The 21566-nt window shown below is 43.7% G+C and overlaps 1 protein-coding gene across 1 annotated transcript in view; it reads right to left on the bottom strand.

Moving 5' to 3' along the window:
* Positions 1-4176: 4176 nt before the first annotated feature.
* The window catches only part of LOC147724200 (uncharacterized), a 146307-nt gene continuing 128917 nt past the window's right edge, over positions 4177-21566 (bottom strand). Inside the window, exons 4-5 of the mRNA XM_086966971.1 lie at positions 9261-9501; positions 4177-4442 (exon numbers count right to left, since the gene is read on the bottom strand). Of these exons, the coding sequence (XP_086823097.1) occupies positions 4294-4442; positions 9261-9501 (390 nt within the window). The 3' untranslated portion in view covers positions 4177-4293. The remainder of the gene's footprint in view (positions 4443-9260; positions 9502-21566) is intronic.

Below are 21566 nucleotides of genomic sequence, written 5' to 3'. Positions count from 1 at the left end.
TTCCTGCTCTGTGAGGGTTATCAGAAGCCCCTGGTCTGATGAACCCTCAGCCTGGCTCCCCACCCGAGAGTCCTTGGTGAAGACCCGAGGAGAGGACTTCAGCCTGAAAGTGGCAGTCGCCTATCGCAAAACACAGATATTTCTGATGCTCCTGAGCCACTGGAACATGCAGATAAGCGTCCTGTAGATTGATAGATGTCATGAAGTCCCCAACCCCATCCAGTACGGACGGTGCCCCCGCCTGGAGGAAGCACGACAAAGTCAATAGGATAACCGCTTCTGATAATTCTCAAAGCCCAGCGATCCCTCACATCCAGACTCCAAGCCTCTTGAAAAAACAACAGCCTGCTGCCCAGAGGCCTTGAAGCCACCTCCTCATCATTGTCAGGACTTCCATTTGAAGGCATCTGACTGATCTTTGTGACCTGCCATGTTAGATGCCTTCCTGGGCTGGAACTTGCGCCTTCGGTCTGAAAAGCGTTTCGAGGACGGTCGGGAAGACTGGAAAGAAGGAGTGGAGGAAGGAGACGGATTCCAGGAGCGACAAGCCAACGCCTTGTCCTTGTAAGGCAGAGCATGTTTACGGTCTTTAAAGGCCTTTGTGATCATACTTTCCAGCTGCTCACCAAACAGCATTTTGCCATCAAAGGGGATCTTAAGGAGAGAAGACTTCTGCGAAGAATCAGCCTTCCAGTCACTCATCCACAGATTCCTACAAGCCAGGACCAAGGAACCAGAAGCCATGGCAGACGACCTTAGCACACCCGAAGAGACGTCAGCCAAGAGCTTGGCCTGCTGCTCCATGTAGACAAGCAAGCCAGAGCGGTCTGTCTTCTCCCGAATAGCCGTGGCCAGCTTCTCAAAGTCAGACACCAATGACTGCGCCGCATAAGCAGAGTAAATGCCAAGACACATGGACAAGCTCCCAGCAGAGAAGGCTTTCTTCATCCACCTTCTTAGTTGGATCAGTTACATCAGTAGGAGAACAATCCTCTGGATTGATCGCCGTACGACCAATCACAGTGGCCAACATACTTTGACAGAGTGAGGAAGAGAGACCTCCCCCTCCTCCAGTGTGTACACCTTTTGCAAAAAGCGAGGAACCGATGAGCGCTCCAGATGGTGCCTTTACCCGGAAATCAAGTCCTTGATGCGACCATAAAAGGCATAGCGAGCACAGGGGGTTTAACATACTGTGAAACATATCATCTGACCCCTCGGGAGCCAAGAAAGGTGAAAACCCCAAGTTCTCCCTAATGTGCTGAAGAATCGCAGGAACATCCTCTCTACGAACAAACTTCCCTTTAGAGGTAGAAGGCCGGGCAGCCCCGAAGCCGAAGAGTCCTCAGAGGGCGAGTCCACTGGACCCACCACAGAATGAGAAACCTTGCCTTTGGCTGGAACCCTGGCGGCCAGAGCGTGATCCACAGGAGCCTCAATCATGACCTGCACCCTAGAAGCCGACAGCAGGGCAGAAGAATCCCTTGGATCCTTGGAACTACTCCGGCGAGCCAGTATTGGCTTATCATCTTCAGAAGAGGAGGACAACACATGTCTGCACTTGGAACCATGCTTCGCCATAATGACACATCAAAAGAAGAACAGCAGGCAGAAGTTTAAATAGGGAGGCGCCAAAACCATGGCACAAACCAAAATAGGGCAAAAACTGGGAGGAAAATACACAACCCAATCAGCAAAGAACATGAGTGAAACAGAAAATATAAAAGAAAACGGCCTCACACGAGGCACTTACTGAAAGCAGGAGCAGAAACAGCCAGCGAGGAATTCTGCCATCCCCACTGCTGCCGCTTCCCCTTCCGGCCTCCAACCCGAAAAGACAGCCCCAGCCACACAGGGCCGGTCACTCCGTCAGCCGGACCCCACCCGCTCTGCCGCCAAGAGTGAACCAGGACTCCAGACGCAGTGAGGGAAGGCACTGCGCTGGCCACGCTGGCACTGCCAGGCCTCGCAGGCAGAAAACAATGGGGAGAAGACCCCTACAAAGACATCCGACGATGAAGAAGACCGCAGCACCGCAAACGTCCAGCGCGTGGTACGCGCGTCTCAACAGGTGAGACAAAGAAAAAACAGGAGGTTAGAGAGGGGTGGGGGCTACTTATAGTTCCCACGTGAATAATCACGTTGTATGGGAGTCTGGTGAGGCAGAGATGTCTCATAGTGTAAGTAATGGAAGCGTGGGAGGGGTGAGGAGGTAATGAACGTTCGCTTCATGCATAGACTCAACCCATATGCCATGCGTCTTATCAGCTACAATGATCCAATTAATTCAATGTTAAATCATGCTGTGTTCTGTACAGACCGTTGCTAAAGTGGTTTGAGGATAAGTTCCCTTAGCCACAGTTTCGAGATAAGCTGCAATTACAGACGTACATTTTTTTTTACCAATGCGAATGTTTGATTGATAACAATGCAGGATCGGCTCCTCTGTGAGAGCGAGGAGCGCTGCCCGGCTAAATAGATGCCCAAAGCAGCTAAAAAATAAAATGGTAAAAAAAGTTTATTATTCACCATTTTCTTTTTCAGCAACCAGTCCTGAACGGAGTGTGCGGACGGGTCAGGGCAATAGCTGCTTAGCGGCAGCTTGGAGCTGTGCACTTATGTTTAAATTGTGCATGTCCCTGTGGCCAGCTGTCTTGTGAAGACCAGCCAGACATAGCATTTTAAACTTCTGTAGCCTAGTTGTCTTAGACAGCTGGGTTAGAGAAAGCACAGGCCTCCTGTGCTCTTAATAGTGCTGAGAGGGGCCACTCCCTCCAAACCTGATGCTTCTCTCATGTTGTGAGAGCAGTGGCAGGATTGAGTAGTGCAGTTTCCATGGTCCGGAGATTCAAGGAGTTATGACAACCGAGGGAGGACAACTGAGGGAGAACAACGTTGCGTGGTAAGTGCAAAAAAGGTAAGTGGCTTTTTTAAAATACATATTTTAATATCACCCGTATTTTTTCCCACCCGCCTCTGTAATTACATGGCAGCCGCCACTGTAACAAAGAGAAAATGTATTGCTGTTTCATTAAGGTAATTTTGAGGCAATTATTCCCTTCAACGCATAAGAAAGGAAAGCTCGGTGTTAAGGAGATTATGTCACGAGGTGGCAATTTTAGGTCTGGCCTTTGAGAAAACCATAAGCAGGAGATATGGGTGGAACAAGGAATGATGCAAAAAGGTTGGAATGTAGCGAAAGACCTGAGTAGAAAGAAGTTAACCGATCAACATCAGAAAGATGACAGACCAAGTCAGCCATGCTGGGAAGCAATTGCAGGAATTGCAGGCAAGGATTACCAATGGCTGATGAGTGAAGGAGAGAGAATTAGTGAGAGAGAAGAATGGCAGGAGGAAGAGAGGCAAGGAATGACAGAGGTGACATGAAGTAGGATTTAGGGATTGAGGGGGAGCATGGTGGAGAGGAAGGGCAAAGGAGGGTATATAAGAGAGCCCTGATGTGGGGAGAAAAGAAATCAGTGAGGAGTGATTGGAGGTGACTCAGAGGCAGTAAAGGACTAATTTGTGGTGGGCGGAAGAAAGAAAAAGGCCTGAGGGGAAGATAAGGGAGTAAAAACAGAATGAGAGGCTGTTGATATTGTAACAACAGTGAAGAATACTAGCTGTAGAGTCAATAATTTCCATTGCACATCAAGACTGTGATAATTTAAGGGTTGAAAAATCGATCAGGCTTTTAGTAATGGTGAGACTAGTGGGGAACTTGAGCACAATAGTCTGATTTGAAGATAACTTTGCGCTAGGGAGACACGCGTTGTCCAAGTGAATCTGGACACCTTCGTATATTTTCCAAAACTCTTTTTACTTCAATTTTTATTAACAATTTGTTATAATATAAGCTTTAAGTTGTATATTTTAGTGAAACTGTTGATGCAATTTTATTTACTTTGTATTTTAGTGACATTTGTGTAATACCTTTCCTCTTGTACTACTTGCTCTTTTGATACCTCTCATGAGGTTGTTTCTTATGATGTACGCTGTGTTAAAGGTTATGCCACATCACTTCCTTTGACATCAAGGGATTAGAGGTCGTATGATGTCACTTCCTGTGAATAAATGCCATCTATTCTTTTTCCAGGAACGGTTAGGTACCCTGGGAACAGATGATGTTTTGTAAAAATAAAAAAAAGTAATAAAGACCTTGACAAAGTCATGATATTAAGTTGAGCAATGCTGCTTTATTTACATTTGAATAATATAAAGAGGGACCGCATTCCTGTATACACTTCTGTAAAACTATCATGTTACAAACAAGACTATAAAACATATATATTATTATTCATTCAGATGTTCATCGGGGGAGAGCTGTGCCCTTAGCTTTATTTCCCTTCTTGCATTCGATACCTTATTGGAAAAACGCTTCCTAAATCCAGCTTCTGTTGGTTCCTCCCAGTTGTTTTCATTGCATATGGACCGAACAAATTCTGAAATAGAAACAAGAGTTTCGTTGAGCGTGTTGCTATCTGTGGAAAACAGCATTCACTGGCATTCAAAAACAGCATTCACTGGCATTCAAAAACAGCCTTCACTGGCATTCAAAAACAGCATTCACTGGCATTCAAAAACAGCATTCACCGGCATTCAAAAACAGCATTCACTGGCATTCAAAAACAGCATTCACTGGCATTTAAAAACAGCATTCACTGGCATTCAAAAACAGCATTCACTTGCATTCAAAAACAGCATTCACTTGCATTCAAAAACAGCATTCACCGGCATTCAAAAACAGCATTCCCCAGCATTCAAAAACAGCATTCACCGGCATTCAAAAACAGCATTCACTGGCATTCAAAAACAGCATTCACCGGCATTCAAAAACAGCATTCACTGGCATTCAAAAACAGCATTCACCGGCATTCAAAAACAGCATTCACTGGCATTCAAAAACAGCATTCACCAGCATTCAAAAACAGCATTCACCGGCATTCAAAAACAGCGTTCACCGGCATTCAAAAACAGCATTCACCGGCATTCAAAAACAGCATTCACTGGCATTCAAAAACAGCATTCACTGGCATTCAAAAACAGCATTCACTGGCATTAAAAAAAACAGCATTCACTGGCATTAAAAAAACAGCATTCACTGGCATTCATTGGCAGAGCTGCTATTTCGTACCAATGGCAGCAACACTGCAAAGTGGGTTCTAGAGCAATTTCCAACAATCAGCTTCATACATTTTTTTTTCACATTTTCACTTGTGCCCTAGTTACTAGTTTCTGGGTGAAAATCTGGGCCCAATTGCAGATCTGCCGGGAGATTGGCACCCACAATTACTGATTCCTTCGGAAATCCCCCATTGACCCCACTAATAATACTCTGGATTTTCCGTGCCTCAGAGTTACCAGTACCCCATTAGTGGTGGCTTCCGGCGTGGGAAAATAACGGCTCATCTCCTGATAATGGGGGCCAGACATGCAAGGCACATCATGACCACGAGATGATGAATCCATGGAGAAACACTTAAAAGTCGATTGCTCTTCTTAGACAGGGCCCTGTGATTCATTCAATGTGGCTTGTACCCTATGCACTCATCTCACTTTATTTACTGATGTATTCATTTTATATTTCTTGAAGTTTCTTTGAACACCAACAAGTAGTTTTTTGGCAATTTATGGGCTCTGATGGATTAGTTTGTGCCACTGTGGAATCGTTTGGCCTTCAAGATGTAGTGATGAATGCTTTGAGGCAGGCAGTGGTCTTTAAGTTAAGGGGAGGACTCGTTACAGTGACTACACAGTATTGCCTGAAAGGTGTTGTTTTCAGACTGTTACTGCAATATCGATGATTCTGTTGGGCCCCTAGTGATGAATGTCGGCCATTCCAAAGTTTTGGCGTGATTACTCTAAGAGGTCTATTCCTACGTTTTCCCAGTTTATGTTGGAAAAGCAGAGTGCAAAGATGTAGATTGAATACCAGAATCCTGGTAGTGTGTAGCATGGACTGCAAAGTTCTTGCTCTGTTGAATGATCCATTGTGATAGGAAAGATCATTCGCTATTATAATACAGGTAGCCTCTCCTTCATATCCTTAATCAGATTACTATATTGAGCCAGGCAGCAAGCCCGGAAACTACAAGATACAGATTATTAAAAATCTTGAAATAGAAACTTGTTGAGGCTCAGTCCTTCTGGACTGGACCAAAGTCTACGAGTGAGGGCCGCAAGAGGTTTACAGAGATACAAGGTGTTTTAACAAATGGCATGGTTGTAAAATGTATCTGTTGCATCCCCTTTGGTTCCTTTTAATTTCCACTTCTCTTCGGTCTTTAGATGTAGCTTCTCATAGGGTGGCTCTAGAACTCTGACGTCACCTCCCACATCTATCAAAGACATTAATATAACTCCCTTCACTGCAACCCAGGCTTGGGAATCTTGCAGGATAAGATGTGGAAGAGAAGATTGGCAATGGATGGCATGAGAACCATTACATTGGACAATAGCAACATCTGTTATTTATAGCTTTTGGAAATAACATATTTGTGGTATGAGGCCCAGGAATAGGCTCTTTAATATTACATTACTTATTATAGATACATTAAAAAAATATTTTACACAAATTCATTTATGTTTATGTTTGCTTAAGGGTCGTAGTTCTAGGCTAATTGTATGTGCTTTGCTGGAAACTGTTAAAAGCATGACAGAGGCAAGCAGTATCCCTGCATTCACATAAAGATGGTTCTTTAAGGCTGTGCAGCATCTAAGAATATTGTTCACTGGCCGAAGTTTAGAAGAAGTAGATGACAACACAAACGGCATGAAGCATGAGCCACAAAGCTTCGGCTGTCAAACTGAAATTTAACAAAACATGCTACTGGAATCAAATAGTTGTTGGTGAAACAATCAATTCTTCCTGGTTTGTATCCGCACTGGGCTTTGCAGACAGACAGGGCATTGACGTCAAATGTGTTTTGTAAGTATTGTTTTGAAATGGCATTTATCTAGCGTTTACTACCTTATGAATGGATAAAGTGCTTTGTGAACTGATATCTTACAACATTGGAGACTTTGCCATGTCTATGGAGTTAGTTTGCCATGCTATCACACGATTTGTGAGCAGTCTGACATACAATTTGTTATGTAATCACTCACATTAAGGTTGCCACAAAGTCGCAGGCACCCTGCCATGCAAACTGTCATATATCTTACAACATTGGAGACTTTGCCATGTCTATGGAGTTAGTTTGCCATGCTATCACACGATTTGTGAGCAGTCTGACATACAATTTGTTATGTAATCACTCACATTAAGGTTGCCACAAAGTCGCAGGCACCCTGCCATGCAAACTGTCATGTGAGTGGTCATGTTTCCTGTCACGCAGCTGGTGGGTGATTAAGGAGACTGCACATGACGGGGTGCAGGTGGTCATGCGGGAGACGGGCCTGTGGTCAAGCCAGCACTCATGTCTGAAGTCATGCAGGTTCATGAATGAGCACATAGAAGAAGGAGCCGCAATTCACAAGTTAGCAAGTCGGCTGGTTGAAGGAAACCCATTGAATGCAGTACTAATACCAGAGTGGGGCAGTCATGACAATATGATACTCTAATACGTCCTCTTTCAGGAGACCATTCATTTTGATGCAATCCCTTAAGTCCGATAATTACATTCATTGAGACTGTGTTTCAGTCACATCAAGATTTGCACTTTGAGCGACCTTTGTGGATGAATGTATCTTGTATTTATCTACAGCTTTTTCTGATGCCTGTGGTTTGATGATTTTAGTGCAGCTGAATCAAGCGTGCTGCACATTCTGGCTAGGACAGAGGATGGGCACTGCCGTTTTTGTGCTTAATTCTATGGACTGTGGAGGTCTGCGCAGGCTCAAGCCTCATCTAGGGAAGAGTCAGGTCTTCACCATACTCCTAACTTTCACCTTTACCTACTGGAAGCCACAGAAGGACAAGAAGGCTGCTGGATATGGTCCAGGTGCTAACTTCCCCCCTGGATGTTCATTTTGTGGAAGTATTCACCAAAACCTTTGAGCAGGGTGCTGTGTCCTGGTAGTGACAAACAGCTAAATTTGTTTTTCACTACTGGGATGCCTATTCCTCTCATAGGGTAGCATTGCGAATTCCTTGAAATATTTTTAAGCTGTAATTTCTGATGATAAAGAAGTAGCTACAACATGTTTCATTTCTTTGGAATGGTAAAAATACATTCTCTTTACTGGTAAAGTTGGATTTAACACCACTATCTTAGAAATGTCACTTTAAAAAGTGGACATTTCTCTGCTCTTGCTGCTCTATGTGCCTTGCAGCCATGCTCCAATACTCACCAAGGGGTGGATGATAGCTACATTTTGTTAATTCTGCTCCAAGGGGGCTAGATAGATAGACAGACAGGTAGACAGATAGACCGATAGACAGATCGATAGATAGATAGATAGATAGACAGATAGATAGATAGATAGATAGATAGATAGATAGATAGATAGATAGATAGATAGATAGATAGATAGATAGATAGATAGATAGATTGATTGATTGATTGATTGATTGGTTGATTGATTGCCAATTGGACCATAGAATCAGTTGTAAGATTGACTTCTGACAAAGATGGAGGTGGATGTGTTTTCCAAGTTGGGAAGAAAACATGCCCAAATTTCATGTGAATGCGGGAAAATAGATTTAATCACAGAGAAAAATCGTTTACCTGTGGAAAGAAAAGGAAACAACAATGTCTGACTTAATAGTGAAGATTTTCCACACAGTGTAAATATGCATGGTTAAACACTGCCCAATATGAGTGGGACAGCAAATATAAGCCTGTTGTAGATTTCCAAGACTACTACAGAGGATGAATGTGAATTCTCAAAAGATAGATACCTACTCCAGGCAATGAGGGAAGCCTACTGAAGGGAAATCATGACTTTATAAAGCTCAGTTTGTCAATTTGGCACTTCAGTAGAAGAGATGATGAGACCAGCTGCCAGAGACTGGTGGGGAATCATGGTGAGAGACAGTGCACAAAGCAACCTACCCATTTCTTCCAATGTCATTGTCATGGCTTCGAAATTTTGACAGCTATTGGAGTCTAGGTTGGGCACATCTGCAATAAACCCTCTGTCGAGATAACGCTCCCAAGAAATCAAATGAGGTTCCATAAAAACGGTCTTTCCCATTACCCAGGAATAATTAGGATTTCTGCATACATACTGCCTCTACCTCTCATACAGTCCCCTACCAATACATTCAAAATGAAGCTTCGAAAAATCAACATTGCTATACAAATGGGATAGGTTACCTCTGCAGGCTTGTATTCGTACAGGATCAAGTGCGTCATCCTTTCGATTTCCTCTCATACCGAGCCCTGATGACTGGGCAAGCTCTGCCGTTGAAAACACCAAATCAATTGTTTGGTTCAGAAGAGTAATGCCATGGTCCTTCGCAGCACGTGCTTTGGAAATGCAGTCGCCCACCTTAAACGAGTCAACCAAAATATGACTGTATCGGTGTGGATCCTTGGGATGCAATACAAGGGGAACCTAAGAACACACATTGTCAAAGTTGTTACAAAGAGGCATGAGATCTGACCAAAGCAATCAATTATTTGGCTCTTTTTTAAATGCTGGTGACAAGATTGTACTTAGTCATCCTATCTGAAAGATCTAAGGCCACATTCTGGAAATTAATAAAGGCACTGTTCTGATTTCCATTACCTTGTTTTCAATCAAATTGTATACAGTGAGTAATCAGACATGAAAATCTGCTGAATATCCATTCAGTAACATAGGACTCTGCAACCAACATTTTCTGTAACACGAGCTACCTCTGATCAATGTAAAGAAGCATGGAACAAGTGAACAGGTTGGCCTTGGGAGGTGAATCAACTTGATCCCTTTTGGCAGCAGCAGCAGCAGTTCTTGAAAGAACCTAGCGCCTCCCGCTTCGCGGGAGACGCGTCGCGCTCACCTGGTACGTGGACCATCAGCGGGGGCTAACAGGACCACAAGCCCCATAGTGCACCGGGCCACTCGACCAGGAAGTGACGGCCCCAGCCCCTCCTTACCGACCCAGCCACAAAAGACCTCACGCCTCCCGCTTCGCGGGAGATGCAGCGTGGAACAAGTGAACAGGTTGGCCGTGGGAGCTGAATCAACGTTATCGCTTTTGGCAGCAGCAGCAGCAGTTCTTGAAAGAACCTAGCGCCTCCCGCTTTGCGGGAGACGAGTCGAGCTCACCTGGACCATCAGCGGGGGCTAACAGGACCACAAACCTCATAGTGCACCGGGCAACTCGACCAGAAAGTGACGGCCCCAGCCCCTCCTTACCGACCCAGCCACAAAAGACCTAGCGCCTCCGGCTTCGCAGGAGGCGCAGCGTGGAACAAGTGAACAGGTTGGCCGTGGGAGCTGAATCAACTTTATCCCTTTTGGCAGCAGCAGCAGCATTTCTTGAAAGAACTTAGCGCCTCCCGTTCCGTGGGAGACGCGTCGCGTTCACCTGGTACCTGGACCATCAGCCGGGGATAAGAAGACCACAAGCCCCATAGTGCACCGGGCCACTCAACCAGGAAGTGACGGCCCCAGCCCCTCCTTACCGACTCAGCCACAGCCACAAAAGACCTTGCGCCTTCCGCTTCGTGGCCGACGCAGCGTGGAACAAGTGAACAGGTTGGCCGTGGGAGCTGAATCAACGTTATCCCTTTTGGCAGCAGCAGCAGCAGTTCTAGAAAGAACCTAGCGCCTCCCGCTTCGTGGGGGACGAGTCGTGCTCACCTGGTATATGGACCATCAGCAGGGGCTAACAGGACCACAAGCCCCATAGTGCACCGGGCCACTCGACCCGGAAGTGATGGCCCCAGCCCCTCCTTACCGACCCAGCCACAGCCACAAAAGACCTCGCGAATCCCGCTTTGTGGGCGCGCGCCGGGCAAAGCCCGGGCCAAGGGCGGGCCCGTCTGAGCCCATCCGAGCCCGTCCGAGACAGGCAGGAATAGACTGGACTGGGCCACGTCTCGAATAACTGCTGTAAGAATTTAAATTGGTTAGAAATTTAATATTGAATTGACTTATTTATTGTTACGTTTTCTGTATTGCGCACTGAACAAGATGTCGAGCAAAAATAAAAAAGTAAACAAACATGCAAACAACTGGAGGGGATGTGGGGTTACAGGAACTCTAGATGCTTTCATAACCAGGGCGGTTTCCATCCTGGAGCATGAAATTGAATTAACAGAACGCAGTTTGTCCCAGGAGCCTATGTACCTAAAGCGATCATCGTTGGGAAGTTTAGCCTTAGTTCCTTCCCCTGACCAGAAATCCATCCTTAATCCTCTTATAGAGGGAAATAGTGAGCAATCGCCCGAACATTCTTAAGGTTCAAGCATAGTAGGTCTGTCTACTACCGCTGTGCTTATTGATACATCAGTAGATAAAACTGGGGATGATTCAGACTTATGTATATCTCCCATTCCAGTACCAACACGTTGCCCAAACCCGCAATTATCTAAGGGATCAATGGTTATGGGCTCGAACGCTAAAAGGAAACGGGGAGGGAAAACGCACAAGGGAGGCTGTGCAAAGAGAACTAAAGTCACTAAAACGCCTAAAGCTGTGGTTAAATGAATGCCAAACATTACCACAACTACAGTCCAACCCGAGAAGACTGGTCCCCCAATCGAAGCCACATTAGTAAGTGTAGGAGAATCCTGGACTACTCAGGCACATCGCCTGGATGGCCTATTAGATAAAATGGAAATATTGGTTAGATCATTGATTCTCTCACTGATGGAAAGAACAAAGAGAATTGGTGAAAAATTAGAGCAACTTGAAAAAGTAATTCAAGCCAACTCTGAAGCCTTAGGGAGACTAGTTAAATCGGGATTGAAATATCAAGATTTGGCAACTGCCCCTAGCGAAGAACAATGGCCTTTACCCAGTGTTACACAGGTGTCACCTATGGTAGTACAGCTCCAGGTAGCGAAAGGCACTTCGGGACATGACTTACCCAAGGGTGCATTAAAGAATCAATATAGGGGGTTGAGCGCAGAGAGCGCAGAGTCAACTACTGGAAGGGGTTCAGGGTCTACAGATAAGAAAGGCAAGGAAATGACAGGGGATAAAGACATCCAATACGGGGGTAATGGTAAGGGCAAATATGTGAGATTAGACCTACCTCCGGATTCATACCCGTATGTAATTGTACTATCTGGTGTTCCTGTTCTGAATCATGAGTATAGTGAATCTATCCATGTTTTAAAAAAACAAAGTAACGTTCTGGTTGAACAGGAACAGACCTCTTAGACCAGATTTACATGGAGAAATCCTAAATGTTCGCAGAGTAGGCTGGGTTGGCCATAGGGCTAGGGATAGGGAGGGGGGTTGCATTATTATTAATTTTAGAGATCCAGGAGTGGTCCAATACATAAGTGACTTTTATTGTGACAGAAGTTCGGGGGGTATTTGCGCCTCTGATTTAAGTCATTTTTACCCGCCCTCTTCCCTTAAGCATAACTGCCCTAGTTTCTTGGAGAGACAGCGAGGAAGTTATATTCTTCAGTTTGGAAATTACCCTGAGACTTTTTTAATGTACCAATAGGGAACCGTTAGGATTTATTGTCCGGGCATTGGGACGTAGACTGACCAGCACTGGAGGAAGTCATTCATAAATCCTCAGTAACTGACTCATTAGGAATTGTAGGGAAAGCCCATATAATACCGACTCCCATGTATTCGATGACAACAACTAGTGTCGATACTGGGCCATCCTGCACTGATACAATTGGTGAAATACCTAGTATTGATAAAGGGGCGCATGAAGAAATTAAACAGGACTATATAGTTGAAGTCGAGGCTTCCGGGAACCTAAAAAATGATTTGCCTAAGGGTTCTTGGCTTATTTTGTACTGGAACATCGCTGGACTAAGAGCAAAAATTGATAATCCGAATTGGGTAAATGTAATTAACGATTATGATATTATATGTCTTGAAGAAACTTGGGCAGTGGAAGAATTACATCTGAATGGTTTTTTACCCTAGCTATAGGTTCACTGCGTGGCAGAGCAAAAGGCGGGTTATGCACTTTTGTGTCTAACCATTTTAATTGTGAGAAAATAGATATTGTGTGTAACAATAGATTTTATCATTTGGTTAGGATACAAATGAACAAAACATTTTGTCTGTTTATTGAGAATTTCTATAATAATGTATCATTGAATGAGATTCCGGTTGTGCTAAAATCCCTACAAACTGATATCAATAGTGTGTAAAATAGTACGAACAAAGAGACCTTGGTGGTTTGGGGTGGTGATTTTAATAGTCCACCATGTATGAGGGGAGAGCACGGTACGTGTGGACTAACATTGTAGAAAGGAATTGATCTTATGCATTTTGATCACTCTTCTAGTGGTGAACTCTTGAATGAAATTTTATTTGCTTGTGACTTGGGTTTTGCGAGCAACATGTGTCAACCCGAGAGCCCCCTTGCCCCAACGTTTAATGGAAGAGGGGTGTTTTCAATAATTGATTTTATCACAGTATCTGCACGTTCTAAGGACAATGTCTTAAATTTCAAAACACTTGGGAATTCTTTAAGTGATCATTTCCCCATTATGGTGGAAATTATCAACCCACATTCGGTCCCAGAGCGTTTAGATAAACCTGTGCAATATCAGAGCAATGTTGCATTAACGAAATTTAACGGTTATGCTCTGAAATGGACAAATGTAGTCCCTGACGATTTCTTAAGTAAATTAGTTAAAAACTGTGAACCCAGCTTCAATGTTTGTTTGGGAGAGGGAGTAGAAAATGCAGAAATAATTAAAAACTTTAAGATAATCACCACCCAAATAAAGGATAGCCTGTGGGTAGAAGTAAGAAATCCCAAACCAAAAAAATCTAGGTGGTTTGATACGATATGTTCTAAATCTTACTCTAACCTAAAATGGACCGGGCCCTAAACATCACTATTAAAGATCGGATTTTGATAAGGGATTTGCGTAAGGTCTATAAGGCTGCATTAAATAAAAGAAAAAATGTCTTGAAGAAGGCGGCATGGGAAGCCTCCCAGTTACGAGACATGACAGCCTTTTGGAAGGCGGTAAATGTGCCGTTTTTTTAATGATAATTCTCGGGCTAGAATTGAGATCGCCATCGCTGAGACGGAATGGATTAGGTTCTTTGAATCTTTGTATAGTGTGACAACCATGACTGAAGGAATATCTGCCGAGGTAGTGAATTGGGGTATGGTTAGTGCGGCCAGCCCGCATATTAATAGGATAAACTTGAATATTACCTTGGAGGAAGTGATTGTGAGCATCAAAGCTAGTATGGGGAGTAAAGCACCAGGCCCTGATGGTGTCCCGGTGGATATTTTTAAGAATAATATACCTTTATGGGCACCACTACTCACAAAAGTCTTCAATGCTTCCTGTACTGATGGATTGGTATTGACCTGGTATGAGCCGATTATAGTTCTGATTTTTAAAAAGGGCAATAGGACTAGTTGTGCGTGCTATCGTCCCATATTGTTACTCGACTCAACAGTCAAAATAATTGGCAGAGTAATTTTAAATAGACTGCAAATTTGGGCGGTCGAGCACAGGATACTTAGCGATCTTCAGTATGGTTTCAGGGAAGGTGTTAGTACTGTAGATCAGGGCCTTAATTTGTATATACTCCTAGAAAATTACACCAAGGCTAAGGGTGGAAGATTATTTTTAACTTTTGTGGATTTAACTTCCGCATTTGACTGTGTTACCATAGTACGCTATGGGCAATCATGGATCGCCTTGGTGTAGAGAAAAATATTATCGAATTTCTAAGGGACCTGTATAATGGTGCCTCGGCTACGATTAGATTCGGTAAGAACGGGGAGTGTATAAAGCAATTTAGTATTGCAAGAGGAGTACCAAAACGTTCTGTATGAACTGTGGCCCAGGGGCTGAGAAGTCGAAGAAAGCTATCTTTATCGATTCAAACCCCCTGGATTTTACCCAAACATTCTCATAATTGGGAATTTTATTTGATAGATCTGGACAGTGGGTAACTGCAATAAAAACCAGAAGTTTGCTGTTTGCAAAATCAATTATGGCCCTTCAAGCATTTAGTAGGAAAATGGGAAAGAAACCCATTAAAGAGCTCATTTGTATCTATAAGGCAAAATGTCTTGCGATTGACACTTATGGTGCAGGAATTTGGGGGCATTCCGTTAAAAAAAATCTACAGGTGACCGAAAACAAATTTCTAAGATATCTTTTATCCGTACCAGAAAGTGTGTCAACCCATAATTGTCATGCAGAACATGGACTGGGGTACTTGGAAGATACTATCAGGGTACAACCAGTTCTCCTGTGGCACCGGGTATGGACCACAGAGGAATGTTCTTTTAACCGATTGATTCTCTCTGATGTAGACAAACTCGATCATGCTCAGAGGATAAACTGGCTACAGTACGTTAAGACATTTCTCACACAAATAGGTCACCTTGATTATTATGAAGAGCCACTTTCAATAACCCAGATTCCTCGAAAGGATTTGAAAAAATTGTGTATTTCTTATTTGGAGGATCACAGGATTACTATAGAACTTAGAAAAAATCAGTGATCTCAAACCAACTGATTATGACCAGGAATGTCATACAACCTATCTTGTGCTACAAATGAGAGACTTTGAAAGATTCCTTCTAATTCGTTTTAGATTCGGTATTTTGTATAGGCTATTAAGTTTTCCTTATGTAAATAACTTGTCTTCGCAACTGATTAAGTGTCCTTGTGACGATCTGTCCATTCAATCAGACATTCATATTTTATTTTTTTGTAAATTTTATACCATTCCTAGGAATAGATGGATTAAGCCCATTTTAAAATACATGGATTTGAGACAATGTAGACCTGCCTTTTTAGCTATTCAATTGCTTGATAATTTGTTCGGTGTTGCATCCATTGCTACTTTTCTTAAAAATGTTTTTATCTCAAGGAAATCGATGAACTTTTAAACGGTTATGAAGTTTTAGATATAAATTTGTTTCTGTAAGTTTTTGTGATATTTCTCTTGTATGTTTTTACTGTACTTTTATGGTTATCTATGTGTTATAACCGAATAAAGTAACTTGAACTGAAAAGAAGCATTTGCTACTAATGATGACTTTGACACCTGTTACAATAGTAACCACATCAGAGACATATGTGAACTTGGTCTGCACCATTTCTTAACCCACCTCTGCCTGAACAGTCTCCAAGGGTAAGGAATGGGGTCAATAAATTGAGGTGACCCTGTGATGAATTGGCAAATGTGGCATCCCTGTATGGCATCTCTAGTCCACCTTACATGGGTACTCACTGTATGTCCTCCACTGAGCACCCCAGAACAGAAGGGTACCTAGAAGTAACTGTGGTGTACACAAATATCAGAGAAATTGGAACATAGGGGTGCCAAAGCCTACATTTTCCATTAATTGCTCTTACATTTGTAGCCTTCACTTCTGACTGACAGTGGATAGCAGATGCACTTTTAACACTGGGGGGATGGCAACACCACCTTGGGTTCCATTCTGCAGTTGCTCCTCCTATTACATATCCAGGTGGGAAATAGGGTCCCCAAGCACAGTTGAGGTGAATATGAGCTAGTGATCCCAAGTCTAGGTAGTGTATTGTCCCGGATGGCGGGATAGCAGAGGCACTTTTAGTGCTGGGGTGATGGCCCGCCCCCTTGGACTCCATACATCTCCATACATCTCCTGGTGCATATCCAGGTGGGAAATGGGGCCCAGAAGCACAGGCGAGGTCGAAATGGGCTAGTGAACCCAAATCCAGGTAGTGTATTGTCCCACACAGCGGGATACCAGAGGCACTTTTAGTGTCGAGGTGATGGCCCCACCCCCCTTGGACTCGGTTTCAGAAGCACATTCAAATTGACTAGCGAGAATTGGCAGGCTCTTAATGGAGCCTTCTTTTAAAAATTGTGCACATAATAAGTAGTCAGGTTGTCATCTGGAGGTGCAGGCATGCCCCAGGACCGGCCCCACGACCGGGCCCATCCAGGGGCCCATGTTTAAACAAGCGCGGGAGACTGTGCATGTTTTTTGTTTTTTTTCGCCAGTGTCGCGGATCCGCTGTGATTTTTGGTGATATTGTTTTTAATGCTTTTTTGTGTGCTCTTCATTTTTTTTAATGTTTTTTTCTGGGACTCGGCTGACTTCCTGCTTGAAGTGTTGACAGCCAATCAGATCTCAGCAAGAGATCAAAAGGGATGAGAGCCTTCGCATCCCTAGAAATACAAATGTGTTTTTTCTTTAATAGTTCCCAAACTACTGAACAGATTTACACCAAATGACAAAAAGGTTCTTTCTGGACCAAGAGCTACCTTTCTGCCAAATTTGATGTAATTCCATCCAGCAGTTTCGGCTGTAGTCGTGTCTATATTGAAAAAATGTGACCCCCCCTCCACTTTTTCTCAGCCCACGTTCAATGGATTGCCTTGAAACCTTCCAGGTACAACAAGATTCACTGGAGCACGTTTTGTTTAGTAAATTTTGTGAAGATTTGTGAAACAGGGCGAAAGATATAGGCAAGTTTAAAAATGCATGTTCTATGAAAACATGATCTGAACTATAACTACCTATTGCCGATCACCATTAGGTATATATTGATAAAAGCCTGCTGCGCAAGCGAAACGTGTCTCTCTTCCAATGGTCGTGGAAGACCAGACTTTGAATAAATGAGCCCTATTCCTACATACCTGATGTACGTGCCTCTTCTTTGTTGGAGCATGATTCTTCTTTGATATATAAGAAATGCCCAGGAGTCTGACATCCAGTGGTGACCGGGCACTGCTGACGCCTATGCCGAAGCGTTGAGGTTGATTTGGCATATCTGCAACTGTTTGAGCATTGGTCCCCTTCCACCTTGAGAGGATGTTTGTTTTACTACATGGTTTTCATGCTGCCTATCGCTTTAAGACATTGAGATTCAGGTGCACTTTACGAACTGCATATCTGACCCTATCATGATGATTTTCCTTGGACTGCTTTCTGGATCCGATAAAATGTTTTTTAGTGATGCTGACTCTTACAAATGACATTTGTCTTACTTTGCTGGCATGCTTGTGATCGCCCGGATATATTATGGGAGGGTTAGTTCTGATACGGACATATGCATATGTTAGGTCGCAGACTCCCATGAAAGTAATTACCTTAGTAAAATGCTTATTAGGGCTTGAATTAGTGTTTGGTGCATTCTCATCTGGCTTTGTTAGACACTATGGCTGCAGTGTGAGTCAACATTTAATTATCGGCAGAGCGTCTTTACTTCGAAATGCATCCCAGGTTTGAGGGGAGACAGATGTGCTTTTTATCTTTATTACAATACAATTGTAGCGTGTTTTAAAAGTCAAATAATTTGTTAAAGACTTTATATTTAAATAAATGTTAGTTATACAGGCAACATATTTAGAGTATTTGCTGTCTCATGTGTAATATATGAAGTTTCTCACTTAGGCTGGCAACATAGAGATCTTTTGGTTTTGATGCTTAGACTCTTCGCCCATACAACATATATCCATGTGACTATGTATATTTTGTATGTGCACTGCGCAGCATTTTATTCATTATCATAGCACTTGTGAAATGTAGAGGGTTTAAGTGAGGGAAGTAGTATGTTGTCTCTGTTTATTAATGGTTTAAGTGGGAGTGACAATTTAATGTGAAAATGAACTGGCACCAAATAGATTGACAAAGGCTTCTTTGAAGCCGAAACCTGTCTCTTTGGTCTGGGGGTTGAGGTTGACCTGATACAATAAAAGAAGCTGTATACCATCAACCTACAGTACATGCCTTCTTCATTTGGAATTTCCTGTTGAAGTTGATTGTTCTGTTCATACATATATTCACTGAAAGAACCATAGGTTTTAGGGGTGTTATAGTTAGCTGGACATTTCACACGTACAAAACCATTGAAATTCCTCTGTTATAGTTAGTTGTACTAACTATAACTCGTGCGCCCGCAATCCACTGCTGATGATGTCACATATTACATCATCCATGACATGGTCAGTGACATCACTGATGACCTCATCCATGTGTCAATCTGATACCCCTCATCATACAGTAGCATACCCTTTCAACACATATTAAAAAATATGGAATACCATGTTTGAAACCATTGACACACCAATACAAGTTTCTAAAAACCCACACAGTGATTCCTACATCTACATACACATCTAAACACTAACCTATAGATTCACTCACACATACTAACAAAGATCAATAAAATACTGTTAAATATACCTATACACCTACATCAACCTTACACACCACCACACATCCTATTCACTTATGCAGTCATCCTACTCACTTATGCAAACAAATATTCATACTTACATTTACTAAGGTACACAGTTATACAAACACCACTTTATTTATTCATATAGATATTAACTCATACTTACTGTGTTATAAAATGACTATTACAAGTATACAGTTTTCGATACACTCATACAATCACTGAGTTTTGTATACTTATTTATGTGCAACAACTGTCACATACACTGCCTTTTCTATTTCAACTTTGTTGGACATGTATGTAGGAGAGTAGGGTCTGCTTCCTATGGTTACCCCCACTTTGTGCTGTGATTCTCTGGTTTGTCGACTTTAGTCTAGCTGGGGCCCTGCTAATCAGGCCCACAGCCTAGCTTTTCTCTATCTAAATTGATACCATGTACTTTAGGTACATACCAGATTGATTACTGGATCACCTTTGTGAGCCCCTGTATAGTGTACCCTCAGTACCCAGGGCATAGGTGCACCCTAGGCCTGCCAGGGGCTGCAGCATGTATTGTGCCACCCCTCGTTTGCCTTCCAAACTGACACCACAGGTCTGTTCACACAGCCTGGGTAAGGTGGTGTAATCACTCCTTACTTAGATATAGTATACCTATATCTATATATATAGATATAGACACATATACACCTATAAGTCAAATCCTATGGCAGGCCTTAACAGTCCTGGAGGCAGAGTGCTTGGTTTTATGTGAGAGGGTGCCCTAGCATGAGCTCAGCCTATCTGCAGCTTTCAGAACCTTCTCCTTATTGCTGTTCTATGATATAGCCATACCTTATACTCTTAAGTGCTTTATAATCCTCGCGGTTAATGCTAACTTTGGTTTGGCTTTATCAAAACATGCCGTGTAAGGTGTCATACACTTTGGAATACTACGGCGGGGGTAGCATTCCACCCTTCTAGAGGGGGAAGACATATAGCTACTGGTTTCCCGGGTTAAAGTTAAGCAGAGCCTCAGCATCACAAAATGGATGCTGCTGCCAGACACAAGTCTGCCCTCCTGCTGCTGGACGAAACTCCGGCAGGGGAGGCCTGGGCAATAGGTTTCCTGTCCAGGGAGGTGCTGGCACCTCCCCAGACAGGTTTTAGTGTATTGGGGCAGGGAGGGCTGCATTCAGTGAATGCTTTCCAGACACTGCCTGGGGCAAACAAGGTGCTCCATCCATTCCCCTGTTCAAAACGGTTGCTGGGGCACTCTGCCCCAGCTCTGGTGCAAAACTGGACAAATGGAAAGGGGTGTAACCACCCCCTTCCCAGGTCCACCCAATGGAGGGACCTTAAAGGTAATCCAGCCCCTAAACTATAAGTATAGGAACCCAGTCCCTAGGACTTTAGAGTACCCTGGATGAAACTCTGAATCATATATCCTGGACCTTCAACATTCCATTTTGACTGGAAGACAGAAGATATCTCCCTTGTGGTCAAGGAGTGACCACCCTGTTCAAACGTGCACCAACAGCAACTTTGCCGGTCTGCATTTTCGAGGCTCCCGACGGATCTCTAAGGATCTGCAACACAGGACACAGACTTCCAGACATCTCTGACCCAACCTTCGCTCACCGCAAAGCTGAGACCCCTGGCGGGCACGAGAGACGTGGGATCGGAACTCCTGGAGATCCTGCATTTTGCAAGCTGCACCTAGTTCACGAGGTATCTCAAAGTTGTGCATTGGGGTGCTTGAAGCCCCAGACCAGAGCACCATTTGCACTGAAGTTCAGAGGCCTCCACTCCACGAGTGTCCCGTGGGCCCCGCTTTTGCATTCAGCTCAACGTATCTTTGCGGTTCCTAGCCATTTGGCTAGAGAGCCCCCGAACACTTTTCTTTGAATCTAAATTGCTTTCCTGGTTGCTCCAACTTCCCTGCAAAGGAGAAGTTCCTCAGACCTTGCTGGTCTGCACTCAGCCCATCTCGACTTCCTGCATGGGTTGCTGTTGCCAAGGCTTGTTGGGTCCAATCCGGATACCGACGCCACAGTCAACTAGATCCTTCATGGGACTGCTCGAATCCGGCTCCTGGTAGTCGTCGACACCTCCTGGTCCTCGTGGCTGAAGAGACAAGCTTCACCTCCTCACCTGAAATCACTGACATCTGGTGGCATCTTCCTATTGCCGCCCTGGTCACTGGCAAGTGACTCAGACTCTGTCCCTTCTGCTTTCAGGTTCTACAGATCTTCGATCCACCCTTGGATCCACCCGGACACTTTTCCTCTGGTTGCCTGCAGCACTTCTTTGCAGATCTCCATTGAAATCGACAACGAAACCCGACACCAA

The sequence above is a fragment of the Lissotriton vulgaris genome, chromosome 4_1, assembly GCF_964263255.1.
Source record: "Lissotriton vulgaris chromosome 4_1, aLisVul1.2, whole genome shotgun sequence".
Taxonomy (NCBI): domain Eukaryota; kingdom Metazoa; phylum Chordata; class Amphibia; order Caudata; family Salamandridae; genus Lissotriton; species Lissotriton vulgaris.
This window is presented reverse-complemented; position numbering and strand designations above follow the sequence as displayed.